The sequence below is a fragment of the Rhincodon typus genome, chromosome 6 (assembly GCF_021869965.1).
Source record: "Rhincodon typus isolate 14 chromosome 6, sRhiTyp1.1, whole genome shotgun sequence".
In the NCBI taxonomy this organism is placed as follows: Eukaryota; Metazoa; Chordata; class Chondrichthyes; order Orectolobiformes; family Rhincodontidae; genus Rhincodon; species Rhincodon typus.
This window is the reverse complement of record NC_063337.1, coordinates 91,110,031-91,130,489: the sequence shown is the minus strand read 5'-3', so window position 1 is coordinate 91,130,489 and position 20,459 is coordinate 91,110,031. Positions and strand designations below refer to the sequence as shown.

At 39.6% G+C, this 20,459-nt stretch overlaps 1 protein-coding gene across 1 annotated transcript in view; it reads right to left on the bottom strand.

Moving 5' to 3' along the window:
* The window catches only part of kpnb3 (karyopherin (importin) beta 3), a 63,426-nt gene that overhangs the window by 39,271 nt on the left and 3,696 nt on the right, over nt 1-20,459 (bottom strand). Inside the window, exons 2-7 of the mRNA XM_020519606.2 lie at nt 12,150-12,230; nt 10,188-10,380; nt 8,065-8,167; nt 3,519-3,615; nt 1,558-1,662; nt 529-651 (exon numbers count right to left, since the gene is read on the bottom strand). Coding sequence (XP_020375195.2) covers nt 529-651; nt 1,558-1,662; nt 3,519-3,615; nt 8,065-8,167; nt 10,188-10,380; nt 12,150-12,230 — 702 coding nt within the window. The remainder of the gene's footprint in view (nt 1-528; nt 652-1,557; nt 1,663-3,518; nt 3,616-8,064; nt 8,168-10,187; nt 10,381-12,149; nt 12,231-20,459) is intronic.

Below are 20,459 nucleotides of genomic sequence, written 5' to 3'. Positions count from 1 at the left end.
TGGATAGAACAGAGGTGGAGAAAATGTTTCCACTAGTAGGAGAGACTAGATCACAAGGGCACAGACTCAGACAGAAAGGACAACCCTTTAGAACTGTGATGAGGTTGAATTTCTTCAATCAGAGGATGGTTAATCTGTGGAATTCATTGCCACAGAGGGCTGTGGAGGCCAGTCTTTGAGTGTCGTTAAGACAAGAGACAGATAGGTTCTTAATTAATTGGGGGATCAAAGGTTACAGGGAGAAGGCAGGAGATGGGGTTGAGAAACAAATCAGCCATGATCGAATGGTGGAGCAGAATTGATAAGCCAAATGAGCTAATTCTGCTCATGTCTTATGGTCTTATTAGCTGAATTGCCTCCCACTAGGATTCATTCAAAATACTTATGCTGAACTGATTGATCAAATGACTAGTATCCAGCTGAACAATAGTCTTAAATTTGACTTTATTCAAAGGTCAAATTCAAACTGCATTTATACAAGTTAATTTATACAACGGGAGAATAAGCACAGATTTGTGCAAAGCTTACCTTCAGGCTTAATGTTAAGGTGGGTTCAAGATGAGGACGTAAATATTTTGGTGCTGTGTCTGCAAGCTCCACTAATGATTTCAGCACTGAATCATCATTTTGATAGCAGGAATCATTGACAGCCTAAATCACAGGACAAGAAATGAGGAAAACAGAAAGTTAAAGACTTTTGAGATTGAGTGAATACTTCTATGTTTTAGGACACTGTGGCTCATGTAAACTTTCAGGATCAAAAACTCAAATCAAAATGCAATTAACCTATGAAACTTCCACTTCTGTTCAAAATTCTCAAGAAACAAAATATAAATAATTGCAATTAAATAGCATTCACATAGCAGGAATAGGGACAGTACAAGGGTCAGTTACCTCAGTTGGTTGGATAGTTGGTTAGCAATACAGAGTGACACCAACAGGGTGGGTTGAATTCCCACACCAGCTGCGGTTACCACGACTGTTCCACTTTCTCAACCTTGCCTTTTGCTCAAGGTGTGGCGACCCTCAAGTCGAACCACCACCAGTCGACTCTATTGTGCAAGCAGGCCTCCAATCCGCTGAGAAAACTAAGACTTTACATTTACAGCGCAGGAGCAGGCCATTCCGTCTGTTTGCGTTCATTCACACAAAAGCCACCGCCCCTCCCCAGGCCCCTATCCCACTTTATCTAACTTGACATTCTTCTATTCTTTTCTCTCATATGCTGATTTCAAATTCCCTTAAAAACACACTGTTTGAATATTCCTCACCTTCTAACCAGTAAACTTGAAAATTTACCTGAAGTCATCATCAGATTTATTAATGACCCTTATATTTATGGATATCCTTGCAATTGAAAATATCTCCACGTCTATCCTATGAAACCCTGAATAACTGCTTGCCAGTTGCGAAGTTACACAATGAGCAGAGCTCACCCATAATACTTTGGCTATTAAGAATGCATCTAGATTCTAATAATGTACATTGCTGAGTTTAAGATATAAATGCATACTTTGCAATGTAGGCTCTCTCACAAAGATTGAAAAAATTCCATACCTGTAGGATACCAGGCAGCATGTCGGCAAAGTGTTTTTGCAGCGGGGTATTATTCTCATTAGCCAGCACAAACGCTGCTGCAGCCCTGGCAGCAAGCATTCGAATCTGCCAAAAGCAGCAAATAATATCTTTAGAATATCTTTAAGGAAGTTTTAGACCTCTTAACTAAGGAAAAATAATTAACATTGAAGAAAACTACAACATAGATGAACAGGGAGGAATATATTGGTAGACTACATATTCTCATGAGATTTAAGAGTGTACATTGGTCTTTTATATGTCCTGATATTCTTATCTCTATAATCTTATTCAATCCAACAATATGACAAGACCTTCACCCCACACAAATTCCAATCTCCAGTATATCCTCTACCATCAATGACTTTATCTTCATTTACTTAGGCTCTGGGTTCTGCAATTCTCTTCCAAGGTCTACCCTAAGATACAAGACATCGAATAAGATATTGCTTAAAGCCTAATCTTGACCAGGCTTTGGGTCACCTGTCTCAAGCAACATGGGTTGGTTTCAAAAATTGTTTGATAATGCTCTTGTAAAATGCATGACTAGCTTAAAGGCATGACATAAATGCAAGATGCCTCGGGTCTTTCGGTCAACATCAATGCTGCACACTTCAAGGCTGCCTGTTCAGATTTCTGCAACCAAATGTTTTAGCCAACCTTTTTTGCAAAGATCAATGGTAAGCTCGGATATCACCAAAAACTTTAGGGTGCAAGGAAAGACAAATGAAAACAGGGAATGTCCTCTTTTCACAACAGTAGCTTCCATATTCAGGCAGATTCTTAAAAAGGTCAATTTCTTTTATTGAATTAAGAGAGAGACTGAGGTGGGCACGATAGGGCACAAGGTTAAACTCAACATGAGAAACCAAAAACATTCACATTTCTGTTGAATTGGTGTGATCCCAAGAAACAGAAGCAGGAGCAACCATTTATACCCCTCAGGACTGTTCCACTATTCAATAAGATCATGGCTAATCTGATTGCAGTCTTATCTCCACTTTCCTGCCTACTTCACCATCCCACTTTCAATCACCAACTACGTTACAGATCACAAATTTATCTAACTCAGCCTTGAATATATTAAATGATCCAGCTTTAAATGTCTTGGTGGTAGAGAATTCTAAAGATTAAAAACCACTAAAACAGAAATTCTTCATCTCAGTCTTAAATTACAACTCCTATTCTAAAACTATAACTCCTAGTTCTTGACTTTCCCACTAGGCCATCATCCTCTCAGCATCTCCCCTGTCAAGTCTTATTTAGCTTAGCCAATCCTTTAACTATGTTAGTGAGCTACCATCAACAATATAAGCTCTTATGCAGTAAACTTTTCATGCAGCAGCTTATCAAATAAACATCTTGTGGAATCAGAAAGCCCCAAGTGTTAATCAACAGGAGTTGCTTTTCAAAAGGGCAAGAAGAAAATGCACATTTACACAGAGACAATGAAAACACGCAGAAAGTTATTCAATTCCATTATCCATATTGCTTTCATTTTACAAGAATGAGAAGACTTCTTGTAGCAATAATAGTATCTTTTGTTTGTTTTATACAGCATTTATTCATTTTACATCTGTGGAATTCCCTGCCTAGTGAAGCTGTTATGGCTACCTTGCTGTAAGCTTTTATGGCAAAGATAGATAGATTTTTGAACAATGAAGGAATTAAGGGTTACAATGAGTGAGCAGGTAAGGGGTCTATGAAAAAATTAGGCATGATCTTATTGAATGGCAGTGCGGCTCGAGGGCCAGACAGCCTATTCCTGCTCCTATTTCTTATGTTCTTACGTTAATGGGATGTACACCCATATCTCATATACTGTACCTACAACCGTCGCTATTCATTAGCTTTTTAGTCTTCTAACCGACAATTCAAAAAGCTGAGAGTTTCTTTATAAAGCACAGTAGGAAACAGTGCTAACCCACATTGGCAGTCCTCACCGTTGAGTTTTCTTGATCTTGCATGCATTGAAGTAACATTCGTTTGATAACATCAAGATAATGTTGCTGTTGGTTTCCAAAAATTCCTGGGAAGTTCCTATTAAATGTAGGGTGGTATTAAAGTCAAATCATATTCTAATTCAGAGTTAACCAATACTTTATGTATTTTAGAATTATCATGCAGTAGTTGCTTTTAAAAACGAATCGAGGAAAAAAAATGTACATGAACAAGTATAAACACCACTGCAAATATATACAATTTCATCATCCACACTGACTTCATTTTACATGTACAGTAATCAGCACATGAATGTTCACGAATTTCATTAAATGCTGTGGTTAGCCTTACACAAATTCTGGTGCCATCACTAGTGTGCATGCATTAGCTAGTCACTCCCAACTCTTCACAGCTTTTCTTGTTTCTGTCCTCATCTGAAAGCTGCTGCATCTTTAAACTTAACCTAACTCTGGCAGAAGGTCAACCTGAGATGTTATTTTCTCTGCAGAAAGAAAATGTTATCTAAACTGCTTAGTATTTCCAGAAATTTGATTGAAGTCTGGAAAAAGGTGGAAAATGTGCCTGGAGATGAAATTCCATTTGTCTTTCAAGTCTGGACGTGGAGAAAGATTTCTATTTGAAATGTACCGATATGAGTAACAAACTACAATCTCCACAGGGAACAAAGGCCTAACAATGAACTGATTTGAAATCACATCAGAGAAAACTGCAGAAACCTTACATGCTTTGTGGTATCCTGGGGTTTCAAGCTGTCAATACCATTTTCAGTACAAAACAGAACAGTTTCACTTTTCCATCTGATCTTTAATTCATTCTCAGTAATGAAATTAGTATTAGAAGGAGCCGTGCATAGTAGGACACTTGTCAAGATCACATTTCTACAGGTTAATGTTGGAAACAGTGCACAAAAGACAGGATAAATTTAGAACTCCAAAGCATCACCAGATGATTTTCAAAGCATAAATCTTAAGGTGTAAGACCTGAACCAGCAGGTCTTAAGCAATAATTACAGAATTCAACTCCATAACTAAAAGGAGAGGCAGCAGCATAGTGACGTTTTCACTGGACTAGTGATTCAGAGATGCAGACTAACACCCTGATTCAAATTCCACCACAATTGATGATAGAATCTGATTTCAATTAATACAAGTGGAAGATACCGGTTGATGCAAAATCCCTATGCGGTTCACCAATATCTGTTAGTAGACATCTGACCATCATCACTTGGTCTGGCCTACATGTGATTCCAGATCCACAGCAATGTGATTGACTCTTAAATGCCCTCAAAGACTTGTAAGCACTCAACAAACAAGTGTAATTAGAGATGAGCAACAAATGTTGGCTTTAACAGCAATGTTCATATCTCATGGTGAAACAAAACTCAGATCATACAAAAATCGTTCCATTTTAACAATTTCAGATTGATTTGGATTTAGCCGTCACATCTCAATTATACAATCATACAGCATGGAAAACAGACCCTTCGGACCAGCTCGTCTGCTCCAACCAGATATCCCAATCTGACCTAGTCCCCTTTACCAGCATTTGGCCCATATCCCTCTACACCCTTCCGATTCACGTGCCCATCCAGATGCCTCAAAATGTTGTAATTGTACCAGCCTCCGCCACTTCCTCTGGCAGCTCATTCCATCCACTCACCACTCTCTGTATGAAAAACCTACCCCTCAGGTGCTTTTTATGGCTCACTCCTCTCACCATAAACTTACACCCTCTAGCTTTGGACTCCCCACCCTGGGGAAAAAACCTTGGCTATTCACCCTATCTATGCTCCTCATGATTTTATAAACCTCTACAAGGTCATCCCTCAGCCTCCGACATTCGAGGGGAAGAAAAGGCCCAACCCATCCAGCCTCTCCTTATAATAAAAGCCCTCCAGTCCTGGCAACATCCTTGTAAACCTTTTCTGCACCCTCTCAAGTTTAACAACATCCTTCCTATAGAAGGGCGACCAGAATTGTAAACAGTGTTCTAAAAGTGGCCTGACAGATGTTCAAAAAAAAAAAAAAAAAAAAAAAGAACAGCAACTTAACAAGACCGATGGCCTGGGTTCAAGTTGCACCTGTTCAAGAGGTGTGCAATAACATTTGAAAGGTTGATTAGAAAAATAGTTTAAACAAGGTAGATTGGTGGGGGGGCGGTGTCATATGGAAGGAGAAAATGTAATGAATGCACAACAAAATGTTAAAACTCGCATTCATCTCAGTTCAGCAGTGATATTTGTATCACTGAAAGCCACAGTTGAGGTGCTGGAAGACTGGAGGGTGGCTAATGTGGTGCCATTATTTAAGAAAGGCTGCATGGAAAGCCAGGGAACTACAGACCGGTGAGCCTAACACCAGCAGTGGGTAACTTGATGGAGGAGATTGAGAGACAGGATTTATATGCACTTGGAAAGGTAAGGACTGATTATCATAGAATCCCTACAGTGTGGAAGCAGGCCATTTGGCCCATTAAGTCCACACTGGCCCTCCAAAGAGCATCCCACCCAAACTCACCCCATCCCTGCAACACTGCATTTCCCATGGCTAAATCCACTTAGCCTGAACATCCCTTGACACCTTATGGCAATTTTTTTTTTTTAAGCATGTCCAATCTACCTAGCCTGCAAATCTTTGAACTGTGGGAGGAAACCGGAGCAAACCCACAGAGAAATGGGGAGAACATGCAAACTCCACACAGACATTCGCCTGAAGCTGGAATCAAACCCAGGTCCCTGGCCCTGTGAGGCAGCAGTGCGAACCACTAAGCGACCGTTCTGCCCCACAGGGTAGTCAGCACAGCTGTGTGTGTGAGAAATCATATCTCAAATTTGATTTGAGTTTTTTTTGAATAGATGACCGAAATGATTGATGAGGGAAGTACGGTAGACATTTTCTAATGGACTTTAGCAAGACCTTCGACAAGCATGGTAGACTGGTTAGCAAGGTTAGATCATGTGGGATCTACAGAAAGCTAGGGCAACTGGATACAAAATTAGTAAGAGACAAAGGGTGGTGGGAGAGGGTTGCTTTTCGCATTGGTGGGCTGTAACTAGCTGTGCGCTGCAAGGATGGGCGCTGGCTACACTGTTGCTCATCATTCATATAAAGGATTTAGCTGAGCGTACAGGAGGCATGGTTGGTAAATTTGCAGACGACACCAAAATTGGCGGTATAACGGACAGCAAAGAAACTTATCTACAGGTAAAATGGATCTTCATCACCTGGGCCACAGGGCTGAGAAATGGCAGATGGCATTTAATGCAGATAAATGTGTAGTGTTGCATTTTAATAAAACGAACATGGGCAGGACTTAAACAGTTGATGGGTAGGGCCCTGGGGAGTATTGCCGAACAGAGGCATCTCAGGGTAAAGGTACATAGTTCCTTGAAATTGTCACAGTTAGACAGGGTTTGAAGGCAGCATTTGGCACACTTGCCGTCATTGGTCAGAGCGTTGAGGTCGGGATGTCATATTACAACTGTACAAGACATTGTTAAGGTCACATTTGGAGTACTGCACACAATTCTGGTCACCCTGCTATAGGAAGGATGTTATTAAACTGGATTTATAAGAATGTTACTGAGACTGAAATGCTCGAGTTATATGAGGAGACTGGATAGACTGGGACTTATTTCCATGGAGCGTCGAGGCTGAGGGGTGACCTTATAGGAGGTTTATAAAATCATGAGGGGCATGGAGAGAGCGAATAGCGAAGGTCTTTTCCCCAGGATAAGGGAGTCCAAAACTACGAGGCACAGGTTTAAGGTGAGAGGAGAAAAATCGAAAGGGGACCCGAGGGGTACCTTTTTCCACAAGAGTTGTACATTATGGTGGTAGTGGCACTTGAACCTGGGTCTCCTAGTTCAGAGATAGAGATACTACCACTGTGCCTCAACAGCTCTTCACTGAAATTTAGATTTTTTAAAAATAAATCAAATGCTCTTAGACAAGCTGAACTTTTTTCGTTCCAGGATCAAATTATCCATTTTTTTTTCATCTATTAACCACCACCAGTAAATCATCCATGTTCTCCAATTGATTAATTTACATGCAAAGTCTGTTAAGGGTAATTCAGGCCACAAAAAGGAGAGGTGGGGGTAGGGGTATGGGGAGGGGGCATTGAACTTTTGACTTTTTAAAAAATTATTGACCTAATTTTTCTAATCAACCTATTGAGAGATGTAATTACACATTTCTGGAGCAGGTGGGGTTTGAACGCAGGCCTCCCAGTCTGGGGGTAGGGGCACTACTGCACCACAAGAAGACCCTACTGAACTTTTGATAGCTGTTTTCAAGACAAGCACCAGATAGCTGAATGTCCCAAGGCTGCAAGTTTTTAACAAAAAACTGCAATCATTAGATACTTTAGCATTCCAATGCAAACAGGAGAACTGAGAAGACATTAAGACATTGATAATATCTGACTATGCAGCACTCATCCACACGGAGGTCAATTCTGTGATAATGTTCTCATCCTTTGTCTCCAAATTGAAGTTTGTGCAGCTAGTCAAGAAACGGAACTTACCAGAAAATGTGCAAAGCAGCTTCACGCAACGCCACGTTCTGGGAGCTGACAGATTCAAAGAGAAATTTCAAAATTTCTGGCCATTGGTTGTTTCCATCATCATCTAAATATAAACAAGCAACATCTTCAGTCTGAATAAATTGTTCAGGAATATTGTTTGGTAAGTCATTCATTCACTCACTTTGATTAGTCTGCCTGTCATCCAAATGAAAGATTGACTTAATAAACGGAACTTACAGTTCAGGAACAGCTCATTCTGCACAACAATTTGAGCAGCCACTTCTGATTCCACTTCTTGTAATCCTACCAATATGCTTCTACTTCTTTCTCCCTCACGTACAACAAGTGCAGTGACTCTAATCGCTTAAGTGCAGTATTGAGTTTCATATTCCAAACATTGAGTAGTTTGTCCTGCATTCAATATCGGAGACTCGGATATTTATTACATTACAGTTTTTCCTCAAATTAGAACATCATCTTTGCGCCTTGGAAATTCCTGCCAGCTAAGTTACCAGTTAGATGTATGTTTACTTCAGAACATAACTAGTAGCAGTAGCAGGCAAATTCAGCCCCTCCAGGCTGCTCCGCAATTTAATATGATCATAACTGACATAATCTCAGCCTCAACTTCACTTCCCTGCCCACTGCCCATAGATTTTTAATTATTAACTGGTTAAACAGTTATCTCCTCTTCAAATTTATTCAGCATCCACTGCACTGTGCAGTAGTGAATTCAATAAATTCACAAACTCTTTGAGAGAAGCAATTCCTCATGTGTTTTAAATCTGCCACCTCTTAACCTTAAACTGTGGTCTCTCGTTCTAGCTTGCTCGAGAAGGGGAAACATCCACTCTATACTGTCAAACTCCTTTAGCACCTAATATGCCTCAAACAGATCTCCCCTCTTTCTTTTAAACTCCAGCAAGCACAGGCATAAACTGCTCAATCTCTCTCATATGGGAAACTTCCTTCAGGCTTTGTTTGGATTTTTGTGTCACTAATAATGTTCATGTAATTGCAAATGATCATATGTCGTTAATACTGCAAGGAGCTCATCCTCCAGAACTACAACCCTCTATGTTCCACCGTCTGCTCAAGATATGTTTGGCTTCACAGGTACCTGTAACCTTCCAGAATATCCCACAACTATTTTACAAGCCTCAGACTATTTCTGTGTCCATACTCTTATTTGCTCAACAAATGTCCATTTATTTCACTACCATCACCAACGGCTAAACTTATGGTATTAGTTACATTACCACAGATTTTAAAAAATGTTAAATTTGCATGGCATAAATGAAATGACTTAGTATTATATAATGCTTTTCGCAACCATCAGACATCTCCAAAGCACTTTAGAGCCAAAAAAATACTTTTGAAGTGTAACCAATGTTGTAATGTAGGAAAAATAGTAGCTAATTTAGCTCAGAAAACTCAAACATCTATGTGAAAGCGACCTAATAATCCGTATTTTACTAAGTTCATTGATGGGTAGATATTGAACAGGATACCAGGGATAACTGCCACCCTCTTCTTCAAAACGGTGCTCTGAGATTTTTTTATATCCATCATGAAATAGGCAGATAGGGCTTCGGTTTAACAGACACCACCTATCAGGGCAGCATTCCCTCAATATTGCACTGGAGTGTCAATCTTAATTTTTGTGCTCAGTCTCTAGAGTAAGATTTGAACCTGGAATCTTGTGACTCAGAGTCAAACCAGCATTGAATCACTGTTGACACCAAAAGAATGCATGTCCGGACTCAATTTTAATTAGTCAGTGAAGACGGTGTCAGAGTGTATGGCCGGAAGGAGTAGTATGCATATCAATTCAGTGCTTTTTACAGCACTGCAGTTAACACAGTTTGGATATCCACTGATGCATTGAGTAAACAGTCCAAAGGCAAACAACTTTCACACTTTATAAACCTTAGACAAAAATCAGTGTTCCAATTTACTATTAGCATGCACAAAGGAGGGGCATGAGAAGAAACAGAAGGAAAAATGCAAACATGTTCTAAATATATACTAAAATTTCCACTTAATAAAAAGTTGCTGTAAAATGCCAATTCTAAGAAACATTGAAGATCGATAAGAAATGAAGGATATTACAAGTTGCTAACCAATTAGATTCCTTGACAGCTCCGCTGCAATATCACAAGTCTTCTTCCTGATGTTAGACGATCCCTCCATTTGGATACCCAGAAGCAGTTCATCTTTGACTGCATTCTGCACATCGGGTGCTAGGCTTGGGAATACCTCATCGAAAGATGCAGACAGCATTCGCCGCATTAAAACTGCAGCCATCTGTCTTACCTGCACGTAAAGAAAAATGCGATTAACCCGCTCAGTTTATAGATAATGCAATATCTTTTAGAAGTTTAAGTTGATCATCAATTTACAGAGTTATTCCTTTGAATAACTGTTTCAATTGGCCCCACTCCTTCCCGATACCAATGGAAAATAGTTTCCTTCACCAGTTTATGTTTAATTCCCAGGCAAATTTTATTATTTAATCTGTCATCCTTTCAGGTCAGCATAATGCACCAAGCAATAAAAATTTCACCTCTCACCTCTGGTTCCTTTGCCTTAAATCTAGGTCTGCTAGTTACCAACTTTCCTACTAGTGAGAACAGTTTCAATAAGATAAATAAAAGGGAAACTCTTCATAATCATACATGGGCAAGTCTGTATTTCAGTAGTTGAAACATTCTATCAAATGCTGCAGGGCTAGACACAACACTACGTTCACAGCAAACATCCCTGTACCCAGGAGTGAATTATTAAATATATATCAGGTATATCAGGTACTTCAGAACACTAAAATGTTAATGCACATTCATGTTACATCACAGTATTGAAAGCTCAATCCTTCAACAATTCCAAATATCAAAAAAGGGTACAGAATTAGATGAATTGATTTTTACAGAAAACTGCTGGACAGAAATGACTTTCATTTTTGTCCGGTCGTTGATTCGTTGAATTTAAAATTCCATCAGGCGCCATTACAGGATGTCATGTCCCCAGAGCATCTATCTAGGCCTCTGGATTACAAGCCCAGTGACATTGTTAATATGCCAATGCCTCTCTGAACTTCAATTTCATGGAAGGTTGTGTTTTTCACAACAGAAAAAATGCCCTTTCCATCACTGTCGTCAAACCTGCTCATTGTTTTCACCCTTCTGCTCACATAAACTTGTACCGTGAAAAACTGTGAAATCAGGAATTCAGTTGAGCTCTGGAGGAAAGTTTAAGAAATTCATTGAAAACAAGCTACCTATGAAAGAGGCAATGTAGGCAAAGGCAGGGTCATTAAATTTTATTGATTCCTTTATTTCCAAAGTTAATAACCTGTGCAATTATCCTCTCAGCTGCCTCATACCCGCAGAATAAGTCATTGCCTTTTAATTCCATGCCCATACGCCATATTTGAATTTCCCTAACTTGAATTCTGCCCTTCTCATTACAAAAACTGCCTTGGCCAAAAGCACAAATGGCATTCCTGCCAAGTGCAACATCCCTCCTTAACCCTTCCATACTGCACTACACCCCTTAAAACACATATTTAATTAATGCCTTTAACTGCTAATTCACTAAAGCTTTGGAATTCTGCTCAACCTCATCACCTCTCTGAATTAAGATGGTCTGTTAAACCCATCACTTTCACAAAGCTTTAGGCCACCTTTATCATCGCATGGGACTTGTGTCAAATTCTGTTTCATAATGACTCTAAGGGCTTGGCAACGTTTTACTAAGTTATCATGACTGTGAAAACACAATCTATCATATATTCTATTAAAATAATGCCTTCATTCCAAACTTTATGAAAAACGTAAATGAGGTTTAGAAGTCATAAATAGTGGATGATAACTTTTGGTGGTGTGGAACAAATTTAGACCTCTGCTCACATTGAAATATAGCTTTAGAATCCCAATTCAATCCGTTCATACATCCTGAAGATGAAAGAATTAGAACAAGTTTTGACCACTCATCCTGAACTAAATCAACTCAAATCTTTGCTCCTCATCCACTGAACGCTTTTCAACGCTGGGCCAAAGAGAAAGTAAAAAGATTTTGATAATTACCTCTTCTGCAGCCGCTGTATTCCTGAGTGCTTGCAAAAGAAATGTGACCTTCGATTGGCCAGGGATATTCTCATATGTTTCCTGAATAACAAATACATTAAGTAATGTGATATTGTTGAAAATTGTCTTTTAAATAATATAAATGCTTGTATGTATATAAAGGTAATGAAGACTCTCTTTAAATAAAAAAAACTTTATAAAACTACAGACTACTTTTGAATCCCATTTAGTTTTGAAGTATGCATGCATGGCATTGTCTGCCATCTACACTAACTACCAGAAATGTTTTAGGGAGTTGAGCCTCTAAATCAGAAAAGAAACAGGATTCATAAAGCATAAGAACGGTTTAAAAATTGTATGCAGCAAACTATTAGATTATCTTCATTCCAAAATGGTGAGTACTTAACACACATCATTGAATGCTGCCTTAAAAAAAAGGAGCCAACTCAAATCTGAGAGCCATTAGATAAATATTTGAATTGCTAGGAGAATCCAATAAAGAAAGAAAAACATCTGACAGTCTAGTTGTAAATTGAAGACATTTATAAGTTATCCCTGAAGAAGTTAGCATCCAAGCACATTATATGATTCAAGTCTGATAACATTTAAACTGGTTTACCTCAGCGAAGCAAAGCTTAGGTTACCAAATGGAAAGACAATCTTTCCAGAAACAATCTGCCATTACCCAACACAGATTCAGTCACAAAAATACACACTAATCATTGCTGAATGCCTCACTATCACCTTGAGGGTTACCAATGACCAGAAACTGAACTAGACATGTAAATATTGTGCATATAACAGCTCAGATGCTAGGAATTCTGACACATCTGCCTGTCCACTATCTACAAAGTAGAAGCGAGGGGTATAAATAAAACATTTTCCACTTGCCTGGATGAGTGCAACTCCAACAACACTCAAAACTTGATAATACCTAGGAAAAAGCAATGTGACAGGCACCCCATCTAATACTTTCAAATATGCAAACCCTCCAACCTCAGATACACACTGGTAACAGTGTACACCATCTGCATGATGCAGTGCAACAACTCATCAAGATTCCTTAAACAGTAGCTTTCAAATCCACAACTACTGTAATCTAGAAGGATAGGGGTAACGGATGGATGGAAACATAACTTCCTGCACATTTCCCTCCAAGCCACAGATCTTCACGAGTTGGAACTATATTACTGTTCCATCACTGTTACTGGATTGAAATTCTGGAGCTCCATTTCTAACAACACTGCATGAATGGACAGCAGCTGCTAAAGATGACAGCTCACCACTACCTTCTCAAGGTGCAACTGGAGATTGGCAACAAACGCTGGCCAAGCAGTGATGCCCACTGCTTGTAAATGAATTAAAATCTGATCCAAGTGGATGAAGGAAAAGCTAATGCAATGCTTGTCTCTATTTCAAGGGAGCTGGAACAAAAGAGAGATAAAAATTATGTTACAACCTGTTGAACCTCCGAGAACCCTTTCATAGGGCTACATTCATACCTGGGCGCTGCACCTCAGGCAAGGCCTAAGGCCCTTACGGCATAGCGGTGACAATCTTTTGCCTCACAAGACATATGGTTTGTATCCTGGATGGTCAATATTGTTAAGCGTCATCAGGTTTTCTACGGGAGCCCCCTTCTTGCAAGGCAGTATCTGCTCCCTTTACTGCACAGGAAGATAATAGAGCGAAGGTGGTGTATGATTTGCTGGCCTGTTTTCCCTTCTCAAATAGCTGAGATTCAAGTTTGTGTTCACCTTTTCTGAGGCCATTCTACTCAGCCTCCAGAGGCCATGGCCCAATATACAGCAATGTCAGCCACCTTCATATTTCACTCACAGGTGTCCCTAAAGAAGTAGGGCAGGTAGAGACCCAGTGGTCAGTTCACTGTAAAGAATGTTTTTGGCTATATGGTACTTTTCCATTTGACGAATGTGGCTAAGCCAGTGCAATGCCATTGGCTTAGCAATGAGTGTATACTGGAAATAGCATGATCCCTGTCCTCAGAGTTGCTAAGGATAGATTGAGACAGTGAAGATGGAAACTGTTCAGCTTTTTCTCCTGCCAAGCACATATTGTCCATAAGGCCATAATTTGTGAAAGCAGTGGACAATTCAGCTCTTTGACTCTGCTCTGCTGTTGATCCAACAATCCTCAAGTCCAATTTCCTGTCTTTTCCCCATAACTCTCAATTCCCTTACGAATTAGGGATCTGTCTATCTCAACCTTGAATATAACTAACGACCAACCAGCACAGCCCTCTGTGGTAAAGAACTCCATAAATTCACTATACTCAAGAAATTCCTTATCTCTACCCAAAACAGGTGACCCTTTTATGAGATTATGCCAACATTCTATTTGCCTTCCCTATTTGTTGAACTTGTGTAAGCTTTTTGTGATGCATAAGGATTCCTATATCCGTGTGCTGCAACTTTCCAGTCTTACTCCAGTTAAGTAACATTCAGCTTCTCCAATTTTCCTGCCAAAGTACATAACCTCAATTTCTCCACTTTATACACCATGTCAAGTTTTTAAAATCGCTTTACTTGTCCATATCCCTCTGTAGTATCTGTGTGTCATCCTCACTACTTGCCTTTCCACCTTTTCATGCCATCCACAAACTTGGCTATTATATATTCACTTTTGTTATTCATGTCATTAATAAGAGTAAATAGTGGGTCCATCACTGACCCATGTGGCACTCCACTGGTTACAGGTTGCCATATTGAAAATACTCACTCATCCCAACTGTCTATTTCAAAGTTTTGGAGAAACTCAGCAAGTCTGGCAGTATCTATAGAAAGAGAATTAATGCATCTAACAAAGGGTCTTTGGGCTCAAAACATAAAAGGAGAAAAGCAGCGTTAATGTTTTGAGCCCAAAGACCCTTTGTTAGATGCATTACTTCTCTTTCTATAGATACTGCCAGACTTGCTGAGTTTCTCCAAAACTTTGCTTTTGTTTCAGTTTCAGAATTCCAGCATCCACAGTTCTTGGTTTTTATTTGGTCATCTGTTAGTTAGCCAATCCTTTATTGACACTAACATACTATCTCCAACCCATGGGCTCTTTTCTTATTTAGTAGTCTAACATGTGGTACCTTATTAAACGCCCTCTGCAAATCCAAATATATTACATCCACTGCTTCTCCATTATCTACCCTGTTTGTTTCTTTCTCAAAAAATGCCAATTAACGTGTCACACATCATTTCCCTTTTGTGAAGCCATGCTGCTGCTTGGTTGTGTTTCTAAATGGTCTGCTGTTACATCCTTTATAACAGACTCAAACATTTTCCCAATGACAGATGTTAAGTTAACTGACCCATAGACTTTTTTTTTTTTTTTTTTTTTTTAAGTCTACGCCCTTTTTAAATAAAGAGCTATGTCACCATTATAGAGGAGAACACTGAGGTCATAAGCTTGGTAGACTCAATTGGGTGTTCTCGGTCAGGTTGCACGTTTCACACTCAATCAGCTTGAATATAAAAGTTACAGCCTTTGTAAATTGTGTGTGTTGATAGCAGCATCATGTGACAGATTTCTGCTGATTCAGAACTTTGAATGTGAAACTACCAACATCATTGACAATGTGTCAGTGAAGGTTGATAGATGACATTATTGCAATGTCCTGGATCAGGACTTTGGTCTTCCTAGTACTGATGGCTGAATGAAACCATGCAGGAATCAGCAAGTCTATGCATTTGCCACTAAGGTTTTCCTCAGTAGTAAATGTTAGTGCATACTTGAATCTCAGCGCAGCTAGCTTGGATAGCTTTCCAGCAGTTCTGGTGTGTAAATAGACACCCTATGTGAATAACCTGAAGGCATATGACAGCATCAAAAAAGGAGACTATACTAAGAGTGTCAGTGCTAAAATACAAACTTGTTTGACCCTAATGTAGATCGCAAGAGGGTCCAATGTTAATCTGTCATAGCCGTTCTTTTACATCATGTTATGAAAAGAGTAGGTTCACGATGAACAGCCTCAGAAGGCAAATAATTTTCTACAGCTGCTTAAAATGAGTACAATTCAAGATAGTGTTTCTCTCATCTGTTTATTGCAATTGATGGCTTCCCAGCCTTTGCTTTTAATGGATCCTTCTTCTCTAATGGACCTGTAGCCTTTTTGGTATCTTCACACATGTCCCTGGTATTCCATGTCAAGGCACATCTGGGTATTCTAACACGTGTAACCAGAAGTCATTGGCAACCCTCCAGTAGTGTCCTGATTTAACTTTGAGCAACTGTTTGTACATTTAAAGCTGTCTTGTTTGATCGCTCGTAATTAATGAGAGCAGGTCACTTGGCTACAATGTTGTTAGAATTGTCATAAACATTAAAAATTAAAACTCAATCATTTAAAAGATATCAAAAAGCACCTCTTCAAACAAAGAATGATGGAAACTTGGAACTTTCTTCCCTAAAAAGCTGGCCTACTGGTTCTATCATTAGGCTATTAATCCAGAGACTCAGATAATGTTCTGGTGACCCAGGTTTAAATCCCTCCATAGCACATGGTGGAATTTGAATCCAATAAAAATCTGGAAATAAGTGTCTAATGGAACGGATGTTGATTGTTAGAAAAACACACCCAGTTCACTATGTCCTCTGATGAAAGAAATCTGCCATCCTTACCTGGTCTGGGTTACATGCAATTCCAAACACACAACAAACAGGCCTCTTGTCAATTTGGAATGGGAAATAAATGGCGGCCTAGCCAGTGATGCCCACATCTCAAAGAAAAAAAAATTTGTAATATCTTGATGTCAGTCAATAACAAGATGAAACACATGGAAGTTCACCAGATGAAGTCATAGTTTAAATCTATTGCTTATGCAAATTTGGTGGATAACTGGCTTGAAATTGTGGTGTTTGATTTACAATCTCAATTGCTGTTCGACTACCTTCCCTCACAGCAAAAGGGATGTGTGCGACTTGACAGGATTACGGAGCCATACTCAAGAAAAGAAATTGTATCATTTGGTAATGATAGATTTTCCTGAAAGAGTGTGAAAGCCAAAAGTTACAACCAGGTTCAATTTCACCCGAGATAACAAAGTGTAGAGCTGGATGAACACAGCAGGCCAAGCAGCATCAGAGGAGCAGGAAAGCTTTCCTGCTCCCCTGATGCTGCTTGGCCTGCTGTGTTCATCCAGCTCTACACCTTGTGTTCTCAGATTCTCCAGCATTGGCAGTTCCCACTATCTCTGAATCAATTGCACCCCTGCTGCTTTATCCATCTTGTTTTGGGCAGCAGACCAAGAGCTACAGTTGGCCTCAATATCTGATGGGCAAGAACCGGAAATAAACATAGCTCAAGGTTCTTTCCTCTAAGCACTGCATCCAACAATCACTGCTAGAAAGTCTCAACTTGGACAGAATGAAATGGGTCTGCAATGCCCCCACTGAGCTACACAGAACAGATGACAGAGCTGACAGCACCTGTAGGAATCAAACACAAGACGTATTTTCAGGAGAAAATTTAAGGAGCAGAGGCTGGAATATAACAGCTCGACCTACAACATTTACAGAAACTCCAAGCAAAGAAATCCTCTTTCAAATGGTTAATGCACATAAGTGATAATGGCACTCATTAACAATGACTGCCCTCACATACATTTCAGATGACCAAAAGCATTGCATCTCCTTTCACAGTTGTTGCACATTCCAGTGATCACTGCTGTTAACACTGCACCATAATGCAGAATAAAAGATTTCAGAACAAACAACAAAATCTCCCATCAGGATTACAAAATTCAATGAACATTAACTTATCTATTTTCAGATTTTAACCAATTGTCTTTTAAGAATGAATGTGCTGATGTTTAAAAGTGTTGCAACTGATAAAAGACTGGCTTTGATGACCATTCAGCAGCCAGAAGCTCAGCTCTGACTAGACAGATGAAGCTTATTGAATCCATAATGGAATTCCCCACTAGGCGTAAGAATAGAAACGCTGGCATTTTTAAGAATGAATGAACAAATTGAATTACAAAACCTCTCATATGTAACACAAAGGGCCTGTTTGCAAATGAAGCAAAGCATTCTGTCTAGTTTGAGGCTGGCACCATAATCTAGGCCAAAGCTCTCAAGTGCAGTACAAATGAAATAAACTGAGTTGTTGGAAGTGATATCCTTTGCATAGGAAATTAAACTGATGCCCATTTGCTGTTTACAGTGGGACACAGCATTATAAAAAAAGTAGAGATTTCTCAATGTCCTATGTAAAATATTAGTCCCTTTAGTAGATTAACTAGTTCTGAAAGAGGATCAAAGGACCCAAAACATTAATTATGCTTGCTGTTCACAGATGCTGCCAGACCTGTGTTTTTTCAACAATTTCAGTTTTTATTTGCAATTTCCAGCATCCAGTTCTTTGGATTTTTTGTTTAGGTTAACTAGGTAAATTCACTTCATGACCATAGATTGCTGATGTAACATACCTATTAATATGCTCTCATTTGAAATGCAGGTTGTCATTTGAATTTTTTCAACATTTTCATCAGTAGTATTGCACAATGTGTAACTGTGATCAGAATATTTTCTGCCTTAGAAGAGTTTAAGTCATTGGGGGTGAGCGTCACAGGCTATAGAGCTGCCAAGGAGCAGGAAAGTCATTGTTTCGGGCTGAAACCCTTCAGGAGTCCTGACAAAGAGTTTTGGCACGAAACATTGACTTTCCTGCTCCTTGGATGCTGTCTGACCTGTTATGCTTTTCCAGCTCCATATTTATTGACTCTAGGTTCCAGCATCTGTAGTCCTTACTGTCTCCAGTGTCACAGGCTATGCTGTCCCTAACTATCCTGGAGAAGATGTTGATGAGCAACCACTGCAGTCTAACTGGTGTACATACACAAACAGCGCTGTTCACCGAGAGCTCTAGAATTTTGACCTAGCAACAGTGGAAGAACAGCAATCTCTCCCCAAAGCAGGAAGGTGTGAGAATTGAAGCTGAACTTGCAGGTAGTAACACTGATATATCTGCTGCCTTACTGAAGCAGCCTTGGTGAGGTGCCGTGGTGTATCCTGTGAATGATAGAACATGATCATCCCATTGCCGCAGACAGCATAGCTGTTTAAACTGGTGGAAGAAGTGGAAAAAGCTTTGCCCTGGATGATGCTGAGCACCATTGTGGCTGCACACAATGAGTATTCTAGCACACTTTGACAAATGCCTTGAAGATACTTGCAAGGCTATGAGGAATCAAGACATGAGCCATTCAACTCAACCTGCTCAAAGCCTGACCCACTCTTAACAGCATTTTTACTACTGCTGGCCCAATGAATTCCAGTCAATGATAACCTCCACAAATATTAATGATGGTAGGGGATTCAGAAATGGAAAATATCAAGTGTGGGTATTTAGATTCTCTTGGTGTCTGACTAGTTCTGCCAATTAAAACCCAGTATTATATGGACTAAACAAACCATCTTCAAAATTCACACCCACTGAAGATGGTGAACTAGCAATATGCCACAAACTTAGCCAGTATACATCACAAGTATCATGGCTCTGCTGGTAGAACCAGTACCCAAGTCACAAGGCTGAGGATTCCAGGAGCTTCAGGACAAAATCAAATATGACACACAACGCCTCTTTGAATTAATGATCTTTTGTATGTATCTGAGGGGATCCCAGTTTAATGTCTCACTTGAAACTTGCTGTTCTCCTACTGCTCCAAGGAGTGTCAACCAGGGTTCTGGAGTGTTGATACTGCATTAATACTGAAATAAATTCTAATATTATTTAAACTGTTTAACATGTTATTTCTCAGCTTCAGTTAAGTGCAACCAGTTTGAGTAAAGCATACAATATTCTTGTGAAACGAAAGGGAACTGATCAGATTAGTGAATTTAGGCCAGTCTTTCAACTTGGGAGTTGGATTCTAAGCAGTGAAAGTCTATTTGGGTTACTGAAAGAAAACTCAAATCTGTTACCGTTTTGACAATTCTTCACAAAAGTACCAGGTGAATGGACGTAAGGAGGAATAACCATTTATGAAGTATTGTGCAGTACAGTGCGCTTATCTGCATTAGAGGTGAGGTGGTTCAGCACTTTGCTCCGAGATGATGCTCCGAGTGACCTAGGACTGCTCAAAGCAGACTATGGGCTTAAAAGGTCCTGAAATGTTTTAGCTATCAGCTACAGCACTTCTCAACTAAATCCAACACAGACTCAGACATAGAGATAGTAGGAACTGCAGATGCCGGAGAATCTGAGATAACAAGGTGTAGAGCTGGATGAACACGGCAGGCCAACCAGCATCATAGGAGCAGGAAGGCCGACGTTTCGGGCCTAGACCCTTCATC